General features: G+C 39.8%; 1 protein-coding gene across 2 annotated transcripts in view; it reads left to right on the forward strand.

Moving 5' to 3' along the window:
• Positions 1–13,617, forward strand: part of eif4g1a (eukaryotic translation initiation factor 4 gamma, 1a) — a 29,270-nt gene extending 15,653 nt beyond the window's left edge. For both annotated transcript variants that reach the window (XM_084412104.1, XM_084412105.1), the window contains 22 exons: positions 152–952; positions 1,039–1,127; positions 1,255–1,441; positions 2,949–3,082; positions 3,174–3,296; positions 3,393–3,797; positions 4,858–5,004; positions 5,086–5,322; positions 6,531–6,635; positions 6,759–7,028; positions 7,149–7,266; positions 7,834–7,945; positions 8,053–8,336; positions 8,445–8,569; positions 8,766–8,938; positions 9,339–9,464; positions 9,558–9,639; positions 9,735–9,833; positions 10,065–10,199; positions 10,330–10,411; positions 10,525–10,665; positions 12,185–13,617. In XM_084412104.1, the coding sequence (XP_084268230.1) occupies positions 152–952; positions 1,039–1,127; positions 1,255–1,441; positions 2,949–3,082; positions 3,174–3,296; positions 3,393–3,797; positions 4,858–5,004; positions 5,086–5,322; positions 6,531–6,635; positions 6,759–7,028; positions 7,149–7,266; positions 7,834–7,945; positions 8,053–8,336; positions 8,445–8,569; positions 8,766–8,938; positions 9,339–9,464; positions 9,558–9,639; positions 9,735–9,833; positions 10,065–10,199; positions 10,330–10,411; positions 10,525–10,665; positions 12,185–12,366 (4,157 nt within the window). In that variant the 3' untranslated portion in view covers positions 12,367–13,617. The remainder of the gene's footprint in view (positions 1–151; positions 953–1,038; positions 1,128–1,254; positions 1,442–2,948; positions 3,083–3,173; positions 3,297–3,392; positions 3,798–4,857; positions 5,005–5,085; positions 5,323–6,530; positions 6,636–6,758; positions 7,029–7,148; positions 7,267–7,833; positions 7,946–8,052; positions 8,337–8,444; positions 8,570–8,765; positions 8,939–9,338; positions 9,465–9,557; positions 9,640–9,734; positions 9,834–10,064; positions 10,200–10,329; positions 10,412–10,524; positions 10,666–12,184) is intronic.
• Positions 13,618–17,816: the final 4,199 nt, after the last annotated feature.

The following is a 17,816-nucleotide window of genomic DNA, read 5'->3' on the forward strand; positions in this document are numbered from 1 at the left end:
CTTGAGGGCGATTTAAATAATGACAATTTTCATTTTTGGGTGAACTATCCCTTTAAGTTAGAAAATAAGAAAATAGCAGTTAAGTAGCGTTTTATTAGGAATATTTTATACTGCTTGTACTGATTTTATACCGTTTACTGCCGATCCTCAGATGATCAAGTGAAGTGCATGGCTCCTCCTGCAGCTGTGTCCACCCCTCCTCCATCAAAGACGCCGGAGCAAGTCCCCACTGCACCTTCAGCCGCCGACTCTAAACCTGTGTCGGAGGTCAGACCTGTTCCCATTCCTCCAGCAGAGGAACCTGTGCTATCCCCCGCACTCCCTCCTTCTCCTTCTCCTTCTCCTCCTTCTCCTTCTCCTTCTCCTTCTCCTTCTCCTCCTCCTCCTACAAACAATCCCCAACCTTCAGAGCCTCAAACTGGTGACAGTGTGGATGCTCCAGTGCTCCCTGATGCCCCCCCTACTCAACAGGAGGAGCCCGAAGACGCTTCCCCTCTTGAGGAGCCAACTTCTACTGAGGTTTCTAAAGACGAGCCAGAGGTAGCCAAGGAGAAAGAGTTCGAACCTGTGGCTGAAACAGAGGCCGTATCTAACTCTAGCCCGGCTGCTGTTGCCTCCATCGCCATGGAGCCTTCTCCTGCTGTAGATAAAGACAGTGACGATGCTTCTGAGGACCCCACCCCTGTAACCAAGGCGACACCTGTTCCAGAACCGGTTATTGATGAGCCAAAGGAACAGCCTTTGCTTAACGGTTTGCCTCAGGATTCTGATGAGGCTCCAGATGTGAAGCCAGAGAGCTCCACTAATCCAGTTGCTGAGCAAGCAGTTCCTCAGGTCCAGCAGAGCTGCCTTACGGCTGTGAAAGCACCTGTGGAGGAAGCAGAAAAGGAAAAGGTAGAGGAGATGCCTGCCCCTGTAGCAGTCTGCCCTGTTGAGGAAACAACTATGCAAGGTGGGAAAATGAGTTGAGCAACACTTGTTGGTTTCTGTCTTTTTCGAAATGAAGTTTGACTTTACTTTCTCTCTTCCTCTTCTTAGCTGCCGCAACAATAGTGCCAAAGAAGAAAAAGAAGATCAAGGATCTGAATAACAAAGGTTTTGGAGATGTCCTAGATGCCTTCAAAGAGGTTTGTAGTAATTATTATATTAATAGACACCATTTTTTTTTTCTTTACAACAGTAGACCTTTTGGTGCATTCTGTGACTTGTGAAGAGTACACATGTGCATTTATGAATCCTCATTACCGATTTCAGACAGAGGAGGAAAAACCTGCTCCTGAGCCAGAGGTTGCTCAGAAAGAACCCTCCCCTGCGCCAACCCCTTCCCCACCAGCTGAAGAGTTGGATGAAACATGGGAGGAAAAGGAGGACAAGCTTGACACAGAAAATATTGAACCTGAGGCATCTAAACCTGTGGAACAGAAGTATCAATATAAAGAAGGTTAGAAGTCAGATTGAGCCTCACTTAAGAACATTCATCCTGTTTTAGATTACAGCAATATGTGAGAGTCCTTTAATTTAGAAGGCATTTTACTATATGTACACAAATCTTTTTTGTATGTTTTGAAAAGTTTTATGCTCCTCAATCGAACAAAACCCACACGGAGTTTGCACATTTCCAAAAAGAAATCGATTGGAATGGGATTATGTATATATTTAAGTTTGTTTTTTAGCCAAAGCAGATAACTTCACATTTCATGTTTCAGGGTTAAATAAAAACACTGTTAATCTTTGTAATCTCCTCAGCTGACAATGTAGACGCCTGACAAACTTTGTTGCACGCAAATACAGGGAGCTTTTCCCTCACCACTGTAACATGCTGCTTTAGCAAGGTTCCATATAATATTTTCAAAGTGACTAGCAGCCTTGTCACTTGACCTGAGTACTGCGTGCTGATTCGCTAAAACAGACTTATTGGGTTGTTCACAAACAGTCAGTCAGTTAATTTTTTTCAAACGTGCCGTTTATCGTTTTTTTTGCAAATGAAATCTTCATAAAATGTATATGATGTCGAATTCAGAAAGAACATTAATGGACATTTTAAAAAGGTTTCTCCTGGGAAACTTAGATTTTTTTTTTTATTGACTATCAAATTAAGGCCCTGTTTACACGAGAACGCTCGCGGGTGAAAACGTACAAATATTTTATCAGATGTGCCTTTCGTTTAGACGGCGACGGCGTTTTTGGGGCTTAAAAAAGTGAAACCACCCTCCAGAGTGGAAATCTTAAAAACGCTCCACCGTCGCGTTTCCGTCTAAACGGTAAAAACGCAAAAGTCTGCTAGACAGTGAAGGCACCGATCAGTGCTTCACATTGCCACCTAGCCGCCTGGAGTGCATACTACATTGAATTTCACACACTTTTGCGTCACCATATGCACGCAGATTTCCCCCCCATAACGCTCGTCTAAACGCAGAATAAAAAGTGATCACTTTTGCGTTTTCTCTTCAGATCGTTTCCGTGTAAACGTAGCCTAAGTAATTGGTATTATTGCTGTTCTTTAAAATGTGTTGTTTTTTTTGTAGAGATGTTAAATTATTGTATACAACTAATTGAAATAGTATTTATATTATGGATGTTATAAATTATTACACTTTGAGATGTTGGTTTAGTGTTAAATGATAGATAAACATCATATATTTGATCAAAAATACAGTAAAAGCATGCATACATTAGTACATTAATTTTCATCAGTAAAGTTAATTATTATTTTTTTTTACATTTATTTAATTGTGTATTTAACAGTGAATACAATTAACATCTTTAAGGCTATGGATTATGTTTGTTCGCTAGTTTTTGCATGCCCACAAAATAAAAAACAATATCACACATAAAGACTTTCCTGATTTTTAGGTGATCTTGTACAAGGCAATTTCACCATGTCTAAATGTCTTTAAATGTTTGTGGGGCTGTCCTGCTGCTTTATTTTTATTTATTTTGTCTTGCAGAACAATGGAAGCCCATCAACCCAGAAGAGAAGAAACAATATGATCGAGAGTTTCTGCTTGGCTTCCAGTTCATTAGTGCAAGCATGCACAAGCCTGAGGGTTTGCCACACATCAGTGATGTTGTCTTGGACAAGGTGAATCATCTTTCTGGACCTAACAGATTTAAACTGAGCTATTTCTTGCTGATAATTATAACACCCTCTTGCTCTGCTGTTTCCACAACAGGCAAATAAAACCCCCTTACGGCCATTGGATCCCAGGAGTCTGATGAACTGTGGGCCTGATTTCACACCTTCATATGCTAACTTGGGTAGGCCGTCATCTGGAGGAGGAGGAGGGCGTGGACCGGTCAGTTGACTTTCTTTATTCTTATGATTCAAAAGTCAGTTATAAGTAATGTGGCTGTATGTTCAGATTGGTCTTTTTTTGTTTTGTTTTTTAAAGCACTCTTCTCAGTCTGCACGGCGCCCTCAGCCGGGTCGAGGCAAAGACCAAATGAATCGCAACCCCAAGATCATCACCAGCGTGTCTCTTAAAGACAATGTGGAACTCAACCAGGCTGCGAACGCTTGGACGCCTTCAGTGAAGAAGCAAGTCCGAAGCCGTGGAGCAGAAGAGGAGGAAGATGATACAGAGGCCGCAAAAACAAAGGAGTTGTTCCGCCGCGTGCGCAGCGTCCTTAACAAGCTCACGCCACAGATGTTCCAGCAACTGATGAAGCAGGTGACGGAGCTCAGCATAGACACAGAAGAGAGGCTCAAGGGTGTCATTGACCTCATCTTCGAGAAAGCCATCTCCGAACCCAACTTCTCTGTAGCTTATGCCAACATGTGCCGCTGCCTTATGGGGGTGAGTAATGTTTGGTGTGTTGGCTCCATTGATGACTTGTTTTGTCAATTCTCTGATGGTATTGAGGAACTGGGAGCTCTTTACTGTGTTTTTCAGTAATTTAACAAGTTTCATTGATTTATAATTTCTGCAGTGGCAGATGTGTATGGACTTAAACTGGTAGTTCACTGAAAATGTTTACATTTCTTGTTCCAAATAGGGCTGTAATGACTAGCTGAAAATGTCGATTTGCATGGAATGCGTCGACGTGTCACTTTTTATTCATCCCTAATCCCCCGTCATGTTTCACACAAAACAAGACTCTAAAGCAGATGCTAATGGCTAGTATGGCACCACCATTTAATACGGTCGCGTTCATACAGAGTTTTGTTTTTACCCGTATTTTATTACCAAACTGACACGTGAACATTTTCAGGACTCAACTGCATTCTCGTTAAACCCATCAGCCATGATGATCATTTCTTACTGACAGATGCCTTTTAATTCTTGGCACTTTTTGTCATGGTAGGATTTTTTGTATTTGTAAAGTAAGTATTTTATGAGAATTTGAGTAACATGTTGAAAGATTAATGACAGCAGTTACGTTTAAGTTTGATAGGTTAACAAAAAGGATTAATCATTAATTGATCAAAATAAACGTTAGTTACAGCCCTAGTTCCAATCACATAAGACCTTTTGTTAATCTTCAAAACACACAAATGTCAATGTTTTTAACGGAAGTCCATTTTACTGAAACTTTATGCTTCATAAAGTCATCTTAAAAGAAATTCATGTTAATCAAGTGGTTTAATCCAAGTCTTTTGATGAGATATTCTGAATATGAACAGATTTAATTAAGCTTTTTATTCACATATAAACAATCAACGCGTGCACAGAGCACGTCAAATATGGTAAACAATAGTGATAAAAAAGCATCAAGCATGTTTAAGCCATATTTGAGTTACTGATGACATGATTACTCTTTAAGAGAAGTTTCTGAAATGTTTTAGAAACTTGTTTCTGAGCAAGAAAAGGAAATGATTGAAATATCTAAGTGTGTTTTGAATTTTCTGTTTTCCAGCTTAAAGTGCCCACTTCGGACAAGCCGGGAGTCACTGTGAATTTCCGTAAACTACTGCTCAATCGCTGTCAAAAAGAGTTTGAGAAGGACAAGGATGATGACGAGATCTTTGAGCAGAAACAGAAAGAGCTGGATGCTTCCACTGAGGTGACGTCTCGCCACATTTAACTAGAGGTGTATCAAATGGTTCTGTTAAAATTAAAACAATTTGGGGGTTTTTTTCCATAGGAAGAGGAGCGTCAGCGCCTGAATGAGGAGCTGGTGGATGCCAAGGACAAGGCACGTAGACGGTCGCTCGGAAACATCAAGTTCATCGGAGAGCTGTTCAAACTGAAAATGCTGACAGAGCCCATCATGCACGACTGCATTGTCAAGCTCTTGAAGAACCATGATGAGGAGAGCTTAGAGTGCCTTTGCCGGCTGCTGTCCACCATTGGCAAAGACCTAGACTTTGAGAAGGCCAAGGTACAGCACAGTTCGATATATTAACGATATTACTACTATAACCGATACTGCTTATCGGTCCTATACTTTAACGGTATACTTATCAGTTCTTTATTTATAAAAACAAAAATTAAGAACATAATTGACATTGCTTTATAATCTGAAATGTAAAATATAGGGTTGGATATGGTTCTAATTTTATCGATTTCGATTCTGCTTATCAAATCCGATTCTTATCGATGCCTGATTTCGATTCCAATAAGGTAAAACAACAAACAAACAAAAAACCTTAGATATCTTTCCAATTTAGTATTATTCCAAAATATTTAATTGTAGCTGAATATCATGAACAAAAATCAACAGATTAAAAAAACACTTACGCAAGGAACGTTTGCCTGTGATTTAAAAATATAGAAAAAAACAACTAGCCTAACTAATATAAATTTCAAGCATAATTAAAGACAAGTAAACACTCAGTAATTAAAAAACAAATAAAAAGTTAGCAATTTTCACTGCATAAATGGATATTAATGCTTATTAAAGTTATTAATTCAAGAACTGAATAATCTTCTCTGCCTTTTGTTGTTTGATTCACAACCATCAATTAGATTGCTCAGCTGCCACTTAAAAGGTGCTGTATGTAACTTTTTTTTTTACTCTAAAGCGTAAAAATACCATCATATGTTTACAGATTTTTAGGAAACATGCCGAGTGAAACACTTCTACAGCCAGTTATTTGACTAAAAATCTCTATGAACGAGAGCATGTTAAAATGCGGATAAATCAACTCATTAACTTAGTCTGTTAGTCTCCTCGGCTTTCGTTGTCAGTTGCGCTGGTTCCTATTGCGTGTCCTCAGACTGGCACCCCGCGTGAGTGTCGAGTCTGAGGAGGGTGTGGTGGACGGAATGTGGCTAGTTTTTAATAGTTTTACCTCCGCCCTAGAGTGTAACCAGACTAAACTTTTAGTAAGTTATCTCGGCCATCGTCACTAATTAAGCAGTGTTGTGCGTGCTGTAGCTCCGTGAGGGAGATCTCTCTTCTGGATTGCGAAATGCATCACACACAAATGGTTTATTGCATATAGGAACAGCTGGCAAGATGGAATTTGCAAGATAGTCTAAATAGCAATACTAAATAGTAAGTGCATTTTCTTGTGTAGCGTTTAAGTTTTGACAGTCTTCACTTGTTTACTTTGTCATTATATAATGTTGGTCTTTTGTGTGCAGCCTCGTATGGATCAGTACTTCCACCAGATGGAAAAGATCATTAAAGAAAAGAAGACATCTTCTAGAATCCGCTTCATGCTACAGGATGTATTAGACCTCCGAAAGGTAACATCATATTTGATTTTCGTTTCATGTGGCAACAACTTTATTTACATAAAACATGTTTTTAGTTTTTCTTGCGCTTTTATTTCCTCACTCTTTTAACTGTTCGTATGGTCTCTGTCACAGAACAACTGGGTGCCCAGGAGAGGAGATCTTGGTCCCAAGACCATTGATCAGATCCACAAAGAGGCTGAGTTGGAAGAACACAGAGAGCAAATCAAAGTCCAACAACAGCTGCTTTCCAAGAAAGACTCTAATCAGGGTCGAGGGAGCCGTGGTGGGCAGCATTCCTCTGGGGGCCGTGGTAGCCAGACCCAGGATGAGGGCTGGAACATAGTGCCTATTTCCACTAAGAACAGACCGATTGATACCAGCCGCCTCAGTAAAATTACTAAGGTGAATCTTTGACCTTTTTTCTTTCCATTTTGATAACAGACTAATTTAGCTGTTAAAAAGTGATGTTTCTTCATGGCATAATATTTCCAGTTGTTTGATTGTCATTTGTCCTGTCTTCAGCCTGGTGATTTCAGTAACCAGCTGTTGGCCCCAGGAGGAAAGGGCTCATGGGGTAGCTGGGGCAAAGGGAGCAGTGGAGGCACTGGAGGCACAGGACCCAAGACCACTGGAGATCAAGGTGAGTTTGCCCAGTCTTATTTAAAGGTGCCGTAGGTGATTCTCTGCAGAATTATTTTTTTGTTATGCTGGTTGAAAGTCTCCTCATATCATGATTGCAATCACGGTTAAGTGGTCTAAATGCACCTTTATTTAACTTGAACCTCACACAGCTCTTTATTCATATCATAGATGGGTTGTTGGTTTTGATTGGTGCTGCATACCAAGGCAATGGACATGAGTGATAACTATAATCTTAAGACATAAAAAAAAAAAAAAAAAAAAAAATTTGTGTTGACTTATTTAAATATTTGTTTTGGCATATTGTAAACCATTTGAAGCCATTTTAAGGCCCTCTTGGAAGTTTGAGAAGCTTTGCTTTACACTGTGACAATGGGGCACGAGTTTTATCTGGAAACCAGAATGTCTTGGAGACTTGGTCTCTTTTTACTTGAACTAGTTGTCCACCCCACAAGTGTAACTTTTGCATGGACAACCATCACTCATTTTCTTCAGAAAATATAAAAATCTAGTTGTCTGTTTTTCATTGTAAATGCAACTCTAATGCTGTCCTTTCTATATGATGCAGACCAGGGGAGACCTGCCACTAGCACACTCAACCGCTTCTCTGCATTGCAACAGTCTGGACAAGCTTCATCATCCTCATCCTCACTTGACTCTGATCGTAGAGTGCCTCAAAGGTACAGTTTTGAAGAGCTTTTTGTTTTGTGTGACAAATGAGTGCTAACTTCAGTGTTGCATGGTAATCATCTAATACGTTTTTTTTTAATGCCCATCTCCTCTGTAGAAACAGTTCTAGTAGGGACCGTAGCGACAGAGATCGCAGTGACCGTGACCGAGAACGCAATGACCGAGACAGAGATCGCTTTGACCGATTTGATAGTAGGCGGGAAGACCGGGACCGCGGCATGGACAGGCCCCGTCAGCCCATCACCAAACGCAGCTTCAGCCGTGAAAATGAAGAGCGCAGAGGCGACAGCCGCGGACCACCGGATTCTGTACGCCGCGTCTCCAGCATGACGGAGAACCGCGACCGAGGCAGTCGGGAGCGCGATAGAAGCAAAGACACAGGTGAGTCAACCAGCCTGTGAAGAACTGTCCTGAGCTGCACCAGCAATACAAATGTTTGAGTTTATCATTCACAAACTGATGGCCTCTTTACCTGCTTGGGTCTCCTAGTGAAGCCAATGTCAGCTCCTGCTCCACCACCTCCTGCTCCAGCCAAACCTGCCCTGAGTGAGGAAGAGCTAGACAAGAAGTCCAAAGCCATCATTGAAGAGTATCTCCACATCAATGACCTGAAGGTATGTAAATCCAGATGCGCTTTATCCTAAAGTGAAAGTATGCTCTGCTGATCACCCTCATTTTGTGCCACGTTTCTGGGCCACTGATAGGAACTGAGGAGCCATTGCATACAAATCTGAAATGTCATCTTTATCATATACCTGTAAATTTACCCTGGCCTGTTCCCCTGATGTTATTCTCATTACTTGTCTGTAGGAGGCAGTGCAGTGTGTGCAGGAGCTGAACAGCGCCTCTCTGCTCTTCGTGTTTGTACGGAACGGTGTGGAGTCAACACTGGAGCGCAGCACCATCGCTAGAGAGCATGTGGGCCTGCTGTTTCAGAAGCTTGTTAGTGCTTCAATACTACTTCCTGAGCAGTACTACAAGGGGTAAGTTCATACCCAGTTAATTATTCAGAACAATAATAGGGTTCAATGATGTCACATGACGACAACAGCAAAAAAAAAAAATTTTCTTTGTTCTAATGTAGCATGTTTAAATAAATTCTATGAATAAACAATATAACAGCTAACGCTTCCAAAACTCGAAACCATTATTTTAGGATGTATATACTATTATGGTACTTTAAAATGAAAAGAAAGCTGAAAATGTACAGATTAAAGCAAATTTAAAATAGTTTAAGCTGTAGTAATTGAGCTTTTGTCATAAGTATTAAGTCTATTAAGTCTTATTTTATTTCGTTTAGCTTGAGGCTTCATGATTTTTACAAAGAATATTTCTATGCGACTCTGCACTCATGATTTGAATGTCTTATTTTACCCACTGTAGACTTCAGGACATTCTGGAGATGGCAGATGATATGGCGATTGACATTCCTCACATTTGGCTCTACTTGGCTGAGATCATCACACCCATGTTGCAAGAGGGTGGCATCCCCATGGGTCAGCTCTTCAGGTTAGGCACTGAATCAGATACATGTATGCAAAGACTATAAACCATCAAAGTATGTACACACCATCTGACCTTTTTAAATCATACCGTCCACAGGGAAGTGTCCAAACCTCTTTTGCCTATTGGCAAAGCAGCAATCTTGCTTGTTGACATACTTAACCTTCTCTGCAAAGGATTGGTGAGCATCATGCTGTGGCAAATGCTTTACGAATGCGATACTTGCATACACTGCAATTTCAGAATTTGATTTATTTTTTTCTGAAATATTCTCAGAGTCACAAAAAGGCTGGAGCGATGTGGTTTGAGGCAGGACTCAGCTGGAAAGACTTTCTACTTGAAGAGGAGGATGTCAATAAGTTTGTTACAGAGCAGGTACTGAAAGCTAAACATACTAAAAGTAAAAAAAGAAGAATAATGGTGGTAGCTTTTGTGGTCAAACTGCACATGTTTGCTAGAAATGTACTTTTCCTAATCTTGGCTTTACTTTTTCTTGCAGTAATATTTGTATATATTGTAAATGCTTGCTTATGCACCCCCACACACCATATCTTTATGCTGCATGTCTTCATGAGCCTGATGGTTATTAAAATGTCATATTTGCAGAAAATGGAGTTTACTCTGGGTGAGGAGTCCGAGAAGCCCAGTAAGAAAGAACTGACTGCTGAGGAGCTGAGTAAACATTTGGACAGGTTGTTACAGGAAAAAGCCAACAACCAGAGGATCTATGACTGGGTCGAGGTGAGCTTGTGTGCTTTGGCTGTGGTTCAAGGCCCTTTAATCAAACATTAAGGTATTGCAGCGATCTGCATTATGGGTAGAAGACTGTCTGCATAGGATGTGTACTGACTGGTGTTTCTCTCCTTTAAAGGCCAACCTGGATGAGCAGAAGATGAGCTCCAATCAGTTTTTGCGGGCCCTGATGACGTCTGTGTGTCAGTCTGCCATCATATGTGAGTGAATCCATCAAATGCAATCCACTTCCCTCACTTTAGTTTGACTTCAGATCTGAAGTTTCACTGGCCTGTACTTGATGTTAATTGTGTGCATAAATGAACTGTTGTAGGTGAGAACCCCTACAAGGTGGATGGGGAGCAGATTACCCAAAGGGCCAAGCTGCTGCACAAGTACCTCTCTGATGAAACGAAGGAGCTGCAGGCACTCTACGCTCTCCAGGCTCTCATGGTGCAGATGGAGCAGCCGGCCAGTGAGTGGTGTTTCTTTTTCTTTTCTTTTTTTTTCTAGGGAGTTCAGCTTTAATGATTTGATTGATGTTGGTTTTATTGTGTTGTATTGTTAAACTATTGTAAATAAAATAAGTAATTTCTTTACCTTTTTTGGATATACACTGCTTTTCAAAAGTTTGGGGTCAGTAAGATTTATTTTAATGTTTTTGAAAAGCCCTAAGGCTGCTTTTATATGATCAAGAATACATTAAAACCATTAATATTGTGAAATATTACAATTTAAAGTGTTTTCTATTTTAATATATTTTCAAATGGTAATGTATTTCTGTGATTTGCAATGCTGAATTTTCAACATAAGTGTCACGATTCTTCAGAAATAATTCTAATATGCTGAATTTGTGCTGAATCAATGAAGACAATTGCTTAATATTTTGTGTAACTTATTATTTTTTTTGTCTTTTTTTAATAGTTCAAAAGAACAGCTTTAATTTAAAATAGAAATTAATTTAAATGTCTTTACTGTCACTTGATTAATGCAGTTGTCACCAAACTTTTCTGGATGAAGAGGCAAGATCTACCTATAGATTAGTCATTGCTGATTCCAAATTATTATTATTTTACAAGCAAATTGGCCAATTCCAATACCAGCTGACTTATATTTTTTTAAGGAAATTTATTTGCTGTTAATTTGCTCTTTAACATTCCAAACTAGCCTTTAAAAAAACTGCAGCCATTTGAAATTAGAGGTAACCACTGTATTTTCCACTCTATTTATCACAATCCAAACAAAGATGCTTCACACAAGTGTAGCATGAGCAGTTGATAAATTTAGATTGCATAATTTCAAGACTTGGAGCAAATACAGAATGGTCTGACTTGAGCTTTGTGAAATTGTTACATTGCATTTTCATTCAGTCCGTCTGTTTTTGTTTTATGCACTCTCGGACAGCAGGTGGCACTTATGGGGGGAAAAAAAGCGTTTTTTGGGCACTGCTGTAAAAAAAGCAGATGTGGTTATAAACGCGACGAACAGGAAAAGAAAATGCCATTGAAACTATTCTGAAGTTTTTTATTCAGAGATACATTCATATAAATCCCCACCCCAATTCAATATGGACATTTTTCTCCCTATATATCGAGCATCACAAACCGTGAACTTGCCGTGTCTGTTTTTTTTTTTTTTGCTGTCCATCTTAAGCGTGTCCCATATCTCTTGCCTGTGTTAACGTCCCATTAACAGACGTCGTGATATTTTCACACAAATTCCGTTTCGTGAAACGATTGCAATGCGGTGTCTGGAATAGAGAGAACCCAAAATTAAACTAAATACCGCAATCAACAGGTTGGCGACCACTGATTTAATGCATTCTTGCTGAATGTTAATTTCTTTATCTTACTGACTTTTGACTTTTAAAATGTTAGTGTACAACTTAAACTAAAGTGTTTTTGTTGTTGTTTTTTTCCTCTCTTGCTACTGCTTGCTTTTTAAACTCCTTTTCTTTAAGTTTAGTTGACTAGCATTGTCTCTGTTTTACCCAGATTTGCTGCGCATGTTCTTCGACGCGCTGTACGATGAGGACGTGATCAAAGAGGATGCCTTCTACAAATGGGAGTCCAGCAAAGACCCGGCGGAGCAGCTGGGAAAGGGTGTGGCCCTGAAGTCAGTCACTGCCTTCTTCACTTGGTTACGGGAGGCTGAGTCCGAATCTGACAACAGCTAATCCTGAACTTTGCTAGCCCAGGTAGCACTGGAGAGAAACCGCTGCCAGGGAACTGAGGAGGAGGATATCTGACAACAAAGTTGAACTTGGTCCTCATGAAGCCAATCTTATCTGTTCAGGGTGGCTCTTGACAGATACAAACTACAATCATTTCTCAGTCATTTCTTTTGCTCTCTATATCTCTTGTGGCTGATGTCCACCAAAAACCATAAAATGAAAAAAAGAAAAAAAACAAAAAAAATTCTGCAGGACTGCTTAAACGTGTTAACAATTCATCGTCATTTATTTTTTATGAGAAATCTTGGGGGAAAAAGTACAAACCAACGCTGCTCTTACATGTTAATATAGATTTATATGCAACGTGGTATATGACGGACCAGACAGGATGTCATATATTGTATAGAGGGCTTGATGGCGATCATGTCCTTTAGGTTTGTAATTTCAGATCAAACACGGAGCTCTTACAGAAGTTTTTCTTTCGTGTGTGCGAGAGGATTCATGTTTTTAAATCTGCAAAGACAAAGGTATATGAGCTTAGTATTTGAATTCTCTAAGTGACGGATGAAATTTGCGTAGCGTTTGTATTTCGCCCTTTTTTGCTTCCTGTATCCTTTAGTAAGGGGTGGACCTGTTGAACTTCAGGACGACGGTCTTGGATGGACTTTGACCTTTTTGACCTTAGTGCTGCTGGATGAGGAGGGGGGTCCAAAATGCTTCCTATTAAGCCATCCATGTCCTGCTTCCTACCCCACACATTTGCGTCTTACCTCTCTTGAAGAACTGATGGGGTCTTTCATGGAAGCCCTACTTAAGCAAGCCTGCAGTGGAATTTTAAGAGAAATCATTAAAACTTGAAGCATATAGAAAAATCAACTTGATGAAATGACAGTAATGATCCTAAAGCCTTTTCTACTTGCAAAGTGGAAATACATTTCAGGAGCGTTCTATACATATGGAAATGTTTTTTTTGTTTTTTTGTTTTTTTTTCCAGAAATTAAAAGTTTAAAAATCTGATGTAATGCCATTTATTTTTTCCAAAAACAATGGCTGTTTCCCTGTATTTAAGATTTGTTTTCTTCCAGATGGTAAGAGGTGCTTACAATGATCCATTGATTAGTTTTATTGAAAAAAATGTGTAAATATTTTTTTGCTCTCTTTATTATTTAAGGAATTAAATGCTTTCACATCAAACTGGAAACGTTGGAGAGATGAAACATTGCAAATAATAAAAGATTATCAAGTTGCTTAGTAGAGTGTGTTTGAGGGAAGTGGAATCTGAGTGAAGGAATGATTTTGTTAATGTGTGGTATTTTTGGTTTGGTTCCCTTTTGGAGAAATGCGACTTTGGTGCTTTAAATCTGTAATGAGCCTTTGTGCCAGGAGGGGGTGTGCTTTACAGAATTTGTTCAAATGAAGGTTAGGGCTAGAGATGCAGTCAGGGTGGAAGTGAGGGGAGGAGCTTATGCAGTTAATGGATTCACCAATCTCTGATTGCGCGATCATACACGTATTGTTTTATTAAATTAGATGTTTTCATGATTAACTATAAGCTCTGCCCCTCACTTCTGTCCTGGTGCTAGGTCTATGCTGCTAATGTTAGGGGTCATTCCATAAAATTAGTGCCTTTTGAAAAGGTGCTCTTAAGTTAAGATTTCAAGAAATCTATCAGTGTTGGGAAACACATGCTTAAAGGGATAGTTCACTTTAAAATGAAAATTCTGTTATCCTTTACTCACCCTCAAGTTGTTTCAAACCTGTGTGAATTTCTTTCTTCTGCTGAACACATAGGAAGATATTTTGAAGAATGTCAGTAACCAAACAGTTAACTGGAACCATTGACTTACATAGTAGGAAAAAATATATACTATGGAAGTCAATGGTTCCAGTTAACTGTTTGGTTACTGACATTCTTCAAAATATCTTCCTATGTGTTCAGCAGAAGAAAGAAATTCATACAGGTTTGGAACAACTTGAGGGTCAGTAAATGAGGACAGAATTTTCATTTTAAAGTGAACTATCCCTTTAAAGTAGGGCTGATTTATTTTATTTCCATATTAGCATTTCCCATGCTAAAATAATTTTATCAGCTATTTACTGTGGAAAAATTAGGGCAATTCGTTATCTAAATTATCAAATATTAACAAAACTTCTTTGTAGCATAATATATAGCAAAAATGTTTGCATATTAGCTAATAGAGTAAGCAAAAGTTGGTTATAGATGATTAGAATACATATATATAATCAAATTGCATGGCAGCAGACCATTTGCTGAAGTTCAAACGGCATCAGAATGGGGAAGAAAGGTGATTTAAGTGACTTTGAATGAGGCATGGTTGTTGGTGCCAGACGGGCTGATCTGAGTATTTCAGAACCTGCTGATATACTGGGATTTTCATGTACAAGAATTTCTACAGTTTGTCTGAAATTGTCAGAAAAAGAGAAGGTTCAGCGAGCAGCAGTTCTGTGGGTGAAAATGCTTTGTTGTCAGAGGAGAATGGCCGGACTGGTTTGATCTGATAGGAAGGCAACAGTTACTCATATTGCCTCTCGTTACAACCAAGGTGAACACACGACACGTCGAAACTTGAAGATGGGCTACAGCAGAAGGTGCTGCTCCTGTCAGCTAAGAACGGAACTGAGGCTACAATTCCCCAAAACTGGCCAAAAGAAGATTGGAAAAATGTTGCCTGGTCTGACGAGTCTCGATTTCTGCTGCAACATTTGGATGGTAGGGACAGAATTTGATGTAAACAGCATGAAAACATGGATCCATCCTGCCTTGTATCAACGGTGGTTGTGGTGTAATGATGTGGTGGATATTTTCTTGGCACACTTCGGGGCCCTTAGTACCAATGGAGCATTGTTTAAATCCCACAGCCCCAGTGTTGTTGCCGACTATATACACACACACAATTTGTCTTTAAGCACAAGCTAAAATATAACAAAACAAAACAAAAAATATGTGTATATATACACAATATATAATTTTTTCTTTTCTTTTTTGATTAATATTTCAACTTGTGCTTAAAGACAAATTGTCAGTAGAGACAACCTGCCACAGAAGGTACAGATCCTCTAACAAGTTATTTTAAACCACAGCCTACCCTTGAGACAAGACTAGCTTATTACACTTTTTCCATGTATCACATGCACAGCTGCAGTTGTGGCTTCTGACTGCTGCTGAATTAAAGATTGTCTCTTCCTCCAACTGTGCTAAAAGGAGCAACACATTGTGGTCGTAGCTTCTCAACCTTGAAATGTTGAGATTTTAATGCGCTTACAGCACAGATAAATTGATGTATCATTGTCTGAGACGACAAATCCATGTACTGTTCAATAATATGCTCAGTATAAAGGCAACCATTGATTCAGAATGTGCTTTCCTAATCTTATAGGTTTAGGAAGCCATATAAGCTTATTATTAAACACCTGAGTCTATGGGGTGAATAACATGTTTTCCTTTATGTAATCTCAGGTGCTACTGACTGTATTATAAGTGAGAAGATGATAAGTTCTTAACCCAGAGAATGAAGATGTATTGAAACATCGGCATGCTGTAGGTATGGCAGTCCGTTTAAACATTTATTCCTTAAAAAATATTGTATTACTACTAGGTAATACAAAGGTGACAAGTGTTTTATTAAGTCTCAATAACAATTATAGTATCTGTAAAGCTAGTCACTTATCTATAAAGTAACCATGGTAATTTCATATAGGAAATATAACTTTTTCAAATCTAAATAAAAAATTAAGATAGGAAGTTTGTATAAATGTATGGCGCCCAGCGCCAAGTTTCCATGTGTTTCTGGTGGTCCTGCCCAGCTCCAAGTCTCCTGTGTCTCCAGAGATCCTAGCCAGTCTCCCTCTCCCACCTCCTCTGCCTATAACATCCAGTTTCTCGGCCCTGCCTCCACTGTTTCCCTTCAGTCCCTCGGTTCCTCCTCTGACTCCTCTATGCTGTGTGGATCTACCTTGGGTCTCTGGTTTCCAGCTCCGCCTTGTCAAGAAGATCCCCTGGCACAGCCTCCAGCCGACGAGCCAGTCACTCCACCTTGGCTCGTCGGCCGGTCGGCTCCACTTAAGCTGTCTATGAGAGCAAGCTGCAGTTCCATTTTTCACCAGAGATTTACATTGGAAATTTGTGAGGCGCTGTAGAGCTGGGAAGGGCTCAGAGACCGGCTGCCCCGCTTTGTATTATTAATACATGCCTGCAGAATCCATGCGCTACATTTTAAAATATCCTGCTCACTTAACGACTTAAAGGGCACCTATTATGCAAAATTCACTTTTACATGGCATTTGAACATAAATGTGTGTTGGCAGTGTGTGTAAACAACCACCCTATAATGATAAAAATCCACGTGATTTTTTTTTAAATCCCCATAAATCATAAGTACTGTCTCAGAACAAGCCGTTCTCAGGCCCTGTTTACACGAGAACGCTCGCGGGTGAAAACGTAAAAATATTTTATCAGATGTGCCTTTCGTTTAGACGGCGACGGCGTTTTTGGGGCTTAAAAACGCAAAAAAGTGAAACCACTCTCCAGAGTGGAAATCTTAAAAACGCTCCCCCGTTGCGTTTCCGTCTAAACGGTAAAACTTAAAAGTCTGCTAGACAGTGAAGGCACCGATCAGTGCTTCACATTGCCACCTAGCCGCCTGGAGTGCATACTACATTGAATTTCACACACTTTTGCGTCACCATATGCACGCAGATTTCCCCCCCATAACGCTCGTCTAAACGCAGAATAAAAAGTGATCACTTTTGCGTTTTCTCTTCAGATCGTTTCCGTGTAAACGTAGCCTCAGATTCGGGGCAATGTGATGTACTTTTGCACAGGCCCCTCCCACAACTGTTGACTGACACTGCAGTTTTAGCATAGACCCGCCCTGAGTGAGCTAAACACAATCCGCCAGTGTTTCGACGCCGGAGCAGCTGTAGGCAAGAATGTCTCCTAAGCGATTGGGGTGTTTTGTTGTTGGATGTAAGAGTGAACATAGCAGTCCTATTTTACTCGAGGATGGATCTGTACTGTTCGTGATCAAGCTTACCGTGTCCTGATAGGCCTAACCTTATACTGATCAGTGATCACGGCAGAAATGAAAGTGAGACATGCACTTTATGACAGCTCATTTCATAGAGTCATTTTACGGATATAAAGTTTACCAGTTTATTAAGCCCCCTCTGTAAAGTTGTGTATATATTTGTTTACTTGTAGTTGTAACGAGTGTTTTGTGTACTTCGCTGTGTATGTTGATGATAATGAAAGGGAGAGAGAGAGAGTTTATGGATAAGACTTTATTGCGCACTTCTTTTACTGTGTTTATTCAGCTCTTACAGTGATTCTCTGGAGTAAAACTAACGCTCATCTTTTGTGTGTTGTACAATAAACTTCATTGAACTCATCAGTATATTTTTGGCCATCATTCGGACGGGGTCCGCTACAGCAG

This window comes from Rutilus rutilus (genome assembly GCF_951802725.1).
Source record: "Rutilus rutilus genome assembly, chromosome: 6".
Classification (NCBI taxonomy): Eukaryota; Metazoa; Chordata; class Actinopteri; order Cypriniformes; family Leuciscidae; genus Rutilus; species Rutilus rutilus.